Source organism: Neomonachus schauinslandi, chromosome X (assembly GCF_002201575.2).
Source record: "Neomonachus schauinslandi chromosome X, ASM220157v2, whole genome shotgun sequence".
Taxonomy (NCBI): domain Eukaryota; kingdom Metazoa; phylum Chordata; class Mammalia; order Carnivora; family Phocidae; genus Neomonachus; species Neomonachus schauinslandi.
In genome coordinates, this window is record NC_058419.1 from 45,250,386 (window position 1) to 45,256,385 (window position 6,000).

The 6,000-nt window shown below is 45.5% G+C and overlaps 1 protein-coding gene and 1 long non-coding RNA gene across 2 annotated transcripts; both read right to left on the minus strand.

Moving 5' to 3' along the window:
• Positions 1-665: 665 nt before the first annotated feature.
• Positions 666-2,677, minus strand: ARMCX5 (armadillo repeat containing X-linked 5; the record flags this gene model as incomplete). Its single annotated transcript, XM_021692278.1, is given in 3 exon segments — positions 666-2,205; positions 2,242-2,518; positions 2,521-2,677. Coding segments are annotated over 3 exon segments (1,647 nt in total), but the record flags the coding sequence as incomplete, so codon positions are not given.
• Positions 2,678-2,698: 21 nt separating this feature from the next.
• Positions 2,699-5,282, minus strand: LOC110582276. Its single transcript, XR_002480437.1, has 3 exons — positions 5,225-5,282; positions 4,935-4,993; positions 2,699-2,984 (listed from the first exon to the last, which is right to left on the minus strand). It is a non-coding gene; the product is annotated as an uncharacterized LOC110582276 (long non-coding RNA).
• Between the last annotated feature and the right edge of the window lie 718 nt (positions 5,283-6,000).

A 6,000-nucleotide genomic window follows, 5' to 3' on the forward strand; every position in this document is an offset into this window, starting at 1 on the left:
CTGGCCAAAAGGGATCAGCACAAACAAGGTGCTACCACTAAGGATAGGTGCAAATTACAAAGCCCAAAGCATTGGCCAGCAAACAAAAGCAAGGATGAGAGTAAACAGTCACCAAGGCATGACTATCCATGAAGCAGCTTCTGCAGTTGGTCTCCAGGAAGACCTTCCTCTGAGGTCCAGGACTACAGGGAATGAAGCAGTAAACCTGGCACCTTGATGGGGGTACCCAGAGTTTGAGGGCATGGTGGGGCTGGGTCCTTTCAGAACCATATTTCTATGGCTTTGCTGAATGGGAGTGAGAACCAGGAATCCTTCTGGGAGTTAAAAAGCTTCAAGATATCCTGATGAGAAATCCTATGTTAAAGGGTGAACCCAAGTGCTGGGACTCAGACTGGAATGAAAGAATCTGTGTTCCTTTTCTCCTAGGTCTGTGTCCTCACCCCTTTCCCCAGATCTGCCCAGATGTCATCTAGTAGCACGGTCCTGTCTTCTTGTATGGAGTGATTCCATTCTTCGAACATGTTGAAACTAAAGGATCTACCAATGTAAACTTGTTTTGTTTGCACCCTCCTACACACACAGACAGTGCCCTTTATCATCTTTGTGGTAATTGTGCTTTATCCTTCTGACTAGACTTCAACTGAAGAACTAGGACAATGTTTTCACCAGTTTTAGCATGCAACTTTATTAACATGTAAATAAAGTCTCAAATGAATACACTTATGTCAATATAAAGCACAGAAGTATAGCTTACTCAGAATGAATAGGTTCATTATCAGGTAATGTTGCAGAAATACTAAAAATATCTCCACTTATATAGCACAATGAAAATCAACACACATTCAAGCTCTCAAGATCATTTGGTATCCATAAGGTTGCCTCCTTCAATCAATACAAATAACATAAATATTGAACTTACAATTATAATACGCGTGGCTTCATATTACAACACCAAAAAAATTGTTCATGGTTTTGTGAGAACATACAGCCATTCAGAGTTTGAGTATTAATCGTATAACTTTATCTCTCACCTCAGGATCACTGTGCTCTGCTAAGTCTTGGAGTTTCTGACCAAACTCTTTTGCTTCCTGGAATATGGAAATAAGCTCAGATTTAGTGAACTCTTCCTTGGTAAACAGCTTCACCTTCTTTTTGAATTGGAAATTTATATTCTCAAATATTTCAATGATATTAAGAATATTGGCCTTTGACTCATTCTTGTTAAAGGGCGCAACCAATGATGATAGTACTTTGGCACTAATCAGTTCTCTTGTATTGGCTTGATTTTTAGACAAGCGCAAAAACACTTTTAAAACATAAAACTTGGTTTTGACACTTCCCTTGTTTAACAAGGTAAGAAAATCTGGAATGTAATTAGCAATTATACGGTGATCCTCAAATTTCACACTCAGGTGCACTAATAATTTTAGTCCAGCCAGTTGCACAGGGGAGTTCAACGGGTAAGAGATTATGTCCTTACAAACTTGATGTATATATAACTCTGCTGGTTTTGGTTCTTCAGAAGACTCAGAGTTGTCATCTACCATATTTAAAGCTCTAGGGTGTTCTGTAACATTGGGATTATTGACCAAGTTTTCAATCATAACAGTAATACCTACGTCATGAATTATATCTTGGGTAAATGGATAAGCAGGACTGATGCCCATTATCATAGTAGCTATTTCATGAATAAAAGGATCCTTAGTTAACTTAAGTAGGGCAACGAGTTTATCAAACTCTTTAGGCTCTAAACTAAAGTCACGTGATTTACAGCGGCAGGCTCTTGGATTGGGCCCATACTTTTCCCTATACTTAACCTGGTTTTTGATCTCAGCTAAGGTTTGGAAGTAAGGCCCATTATAGGGTGGGATCTTGGTCAGAGGCCGAATCCCCAGAGGAGTTTCAATCAAGGTCTCAACCAGAGTCCAATTCCCTTCTGCAGGCAAGGATGGCTCCCCTCCTTCTATTGGGACTAGGACACTATACCTGGCCCTTGACCATGCTGCTGCTTTTTGTTTTATAGTGAGTTCTGGTTTGGGTATGGGCTTGGGCTTTTCCTGGATCTTAGGTGGAGGCTTATAAACTTGAGAAGGAGTCTCCTCTTCAGGCCAGAACCAGGATCCTACACTAGGCTCTTCTCCGGTCCAGAACCAGGAGCAGACATTTTCTTCATCCTCATCACTGGACTCGATTACAATACCAGCTCTGTCCCCAGCCCCAGCCCTGAATTTGATGCCGTGCTCTCTCTTTCTCTGGGGCCTGGACTCAATATTGGCCTTATCATCAGCCTTGGCAAAGGACCTGATATTGGCTTCACGTCCAGCACCAGCCTTGACTTCGTACTTGGTCACTGCACTGACCCTGGCCATAGGCATCACCTTTGGCTTGGTTTGGGGCACTATACCAGGTTCTGCCATGGATTTTGCCTTAGTCTCAGTCATGACTCTATTCTTAGTCATAGCTTCCATCTTGCCCACATCCCTTGTCATAGTCATGGCCTCAGTGTAGGTCACTGTGTCCTGGCCACTGCTCCATCCCCAGCCTTGGCCTGGGGCACTGGTCCTGTTTTCAGTTCTGCCTCAGCCACTGCCTTGGCCTGGATCTTAGCCTTGGCCTGGATCTTAGCCTTGGCTCTAGTGTTGGCAGGGCCACTGATTGCAGCTTTTAGGGCAGCCCCAGCCCCTGCTCTGCCCCTGCTTTAGCCTCAGAGCCAATCATGATCCAAGTTAAAGGCAAGGCCAGGTTATATACCCCAACCCCATCTCAACCTTGACTGAAGGTCTGTCCCAGGTTGGTGTTTTCATACAAAGTCCATTCGTCACTCGGCCCCCTTTCCAACTACAGGCTCTGCCAATGATATAAACAACGTGCAGAGGAAGCTCACTCAGGTAAGGGAAGAATGGCTGTGTGCCTGAGCGCAGCCCTGTGGAGGGTGGTGGTCTTCAGCCACTCCAAGGACACCAGATCTGCCACTGAAGTTGGACCTAGGGGTGGAGGAAGGAAATGGGGGCTTTGAGTCTTTTCCAATTTATTTCTTATGTTGATTAGCACAGAGAGACAGAAGAGTATGGACATTCAGTGCTAAATGGCAGAGGTAGATAATTATCAAACTCTCTCATTTCACACTCTCTACAAAACTGCAGGTGCTACTAATCTTTCCAGACACAAACCAGGAATATGGAGAGTGGGAAAGCTTAATGGAGGTGAGAGAGACTAAGGAATCCCTAGACTGGCTCTTTATCCCTGCTGGACTACTACTTCATCTTACAGGTCTACTGGGAAAGTCTCCATACTCATACCAAACTTCACTGCTCTGGAGTAATTTTCTCCTCCTTTCCTTGCTTCCAATGTTGACAAGCCCTACAGCAGACCTACAAGCACAAATAGGAAGATATGGAAACTGACCTCCTGGTAGAAAGACCTTGGTCCCTGGTCCCTATATTTGTAGTTTGTCTAGTGTTTCCTTCCTTCTGTCCTATACCACAACTGCCCTAATTCAGGACTGATCCTCCTTCTCCCCGCTGCCCACCATTTTACTGTTCAGTGACTGCTCTTGCATTTCTCTAGTTTAAAATTGGCCTGGGTGAAGCCTAAGAATAAGAAAAGCCAGCGGGAAATCAGAAAAACAAGTGTTACCCTTCTATACTCAAAGCTTCCAAAGACTTACAACTAAATCAGCAAGGGACCAAACAGGGGTTAGTAAACTGGCAAAACAAAAGAGAATAGAATTCCTAAGTCTTAATCCTCTCCTGTCCATCTACCCTCTCACCAATCCTAACAGACACAGGGCATGTTTCTCTTCTTCATTATTTCCTAGGTTCAAGTTGGGTTACCATTTGCAAACTTTCACAGCTGGGAGTTCCACAGACCTGGGGATGGGTCTATACCCAGAGATTCACAAATGCAGAGATAAATAAATCAACACAAAGGAGACAATGGAGACTTAGTCCTTGGTAGAGATCAGCACCTGGGACACTGATCCTTTCTGGAAACAGGTACCTGTTTGCCAAAATTTTCTGTGGCCCTTTTTTCCTCCTTCTCCCTCCAAGTTCCTCTGCTCCATTCCAAAAGTCTGATAATTCTCCTGCACAGACAACTCAAACATCCCTGCAAGATAGTGGTGGTAGTAGTAGAGATGGAATGCTCAGACAAGCCATGGAAGTTGGCTGGGAATCAATGAAAAGTATTATCTCCAAATTTCATCTAGGCTTTTATGTTTCCTTCCTCTCCCTAAAGCCTATCATTTTCTGCAACACAACAGGAGTAAGGGAGGACTGTTTGGAAAGCATGCTGAAAGGAGATCTGGAGTTTCCCCCAAACTCCTGCCTGTTCTAGTCCTAGCCATCTACCAACTCCAAGCACTGCCCACTCCGCAAAAATTAGGCCAGGTTTCCTTTTCTTATCCCCTCCCTTTGAGGTCCACGGCCTTCTACAGATCTTTACAAAAACATGCGGTACCGAAAACTTAGGAACAGACCTAAATACATAAACGCATGATACACATCCAAGGACCAAACGAAAACACAGTGGAAGAGACTCGGTTTTTAATGGTCAGACTAGTAACCAGGACATGAGACCATTTTCTAATCCAGGGCCTTGATTATCAAACACTTCTTTTTACACTCTCCCTCCCAGGGCTCCCCTGACAACTTGTTCTCACCAACAGCAGCAGCCCCTCCTCCTATCATATAAACCGCCATTTCTCCGCTAGAAGCCGCTACTATACTCCTTTACCTTCCCAAACACGGTCGGAGGTGATTAGTGTCTGGAAATCAAGCTAGGAAGATCATTTTAAATTTATAGTTGCGTGCCACTCAAATTACCCCTCTCCCCCTCTCCCTCTCACCGCCCGCGCCCCACGACCAGATCACGTATCCCACATTCCTCTGATACCCATTTCCACACTCCCAAGCGATGCCCGCCTTCTCACTGACCTGCTCTGCTTGGATCAGAGGCAGCTTTCTTATTTCCTTGCCTCAGGGGGTGCCGTGCCCTACAGAAAGAGGGACGGACAGTCAGAAGGACACGAGGACACGAGGACACGAGACAATGGCGGCGACTGTGTCTTGGGATTGGCCCGGCACCTGGGATTTAGGACGCGATACCTGCTTTATCAGATTAAGGGCCGGAACTGGCAAACAACTGCCACTTTTTCGTATTCCCTTCCTCCCGTCCCCAAAGCTCCTCTGGGACCCACGCCTAGTGACCAATTAACAACAGCTACCTTTTCCTCCGCAGACTTTGCTTTGCCACGTCCCCAGTACCCAAATCTGCAGCGGGAGGAGCTACAGCGCAGTGTAAGGGGATCCGGCCTGATGGAAGCGGAGTGATACCAAGCTTTGCACAGCGCCACTCCGCCCTCTGTCGGTGAGCTCTAGCTTTTTCTCATCCTGGTAAGGGCTGGGGCGACATCTGAACATAGAGGAGGCAGCGCGATACGGAGAGAAGATTACCAATATCAAAGGGTCTCAGCATTAGTTGCCCTCTTTTAGGATCTCCCCCAACCAAGACTACATTTTTTTTTTTCATCTTGAACTGAAACGTATGCGTGTATGGGGAGGTGGCGTCGCTGAATCAGCTCTGTCCCAATCGTGCGGAAGGATACCGCAGTGTCGTGTTACACATTCACTTCTCCAAAGTCCTAGGCCTACCTAAATAGGCGGGTTGGGGGAGGGGATAAGAGGGTTGGGAAATCAGAGTGCAAGACTGAGAGAAGAGGGTACGTTCTAATCTATTCCAAAAGCCGTGTCCCCCTCTATGAGAGAAGACCCTCCAAGCTGCTGCTCCAAGCACTTAATTCTCTGCACGAATTGGGCTCCTGTGGGCTTGGCGTCTGGAAAACCACTTTGGTTTGACTTGCTGATCTATGTCAAACATCTTAGTCTTTTATTGCTCCTCTCCTCTAAGTCTCTCATCTTATTGCCTACCATGTTTCTTGCATTGAAATAGTCGAAGGTAAGGTGGGATAAAGATATAGGGAAAATAGTGATGGATAAGAGA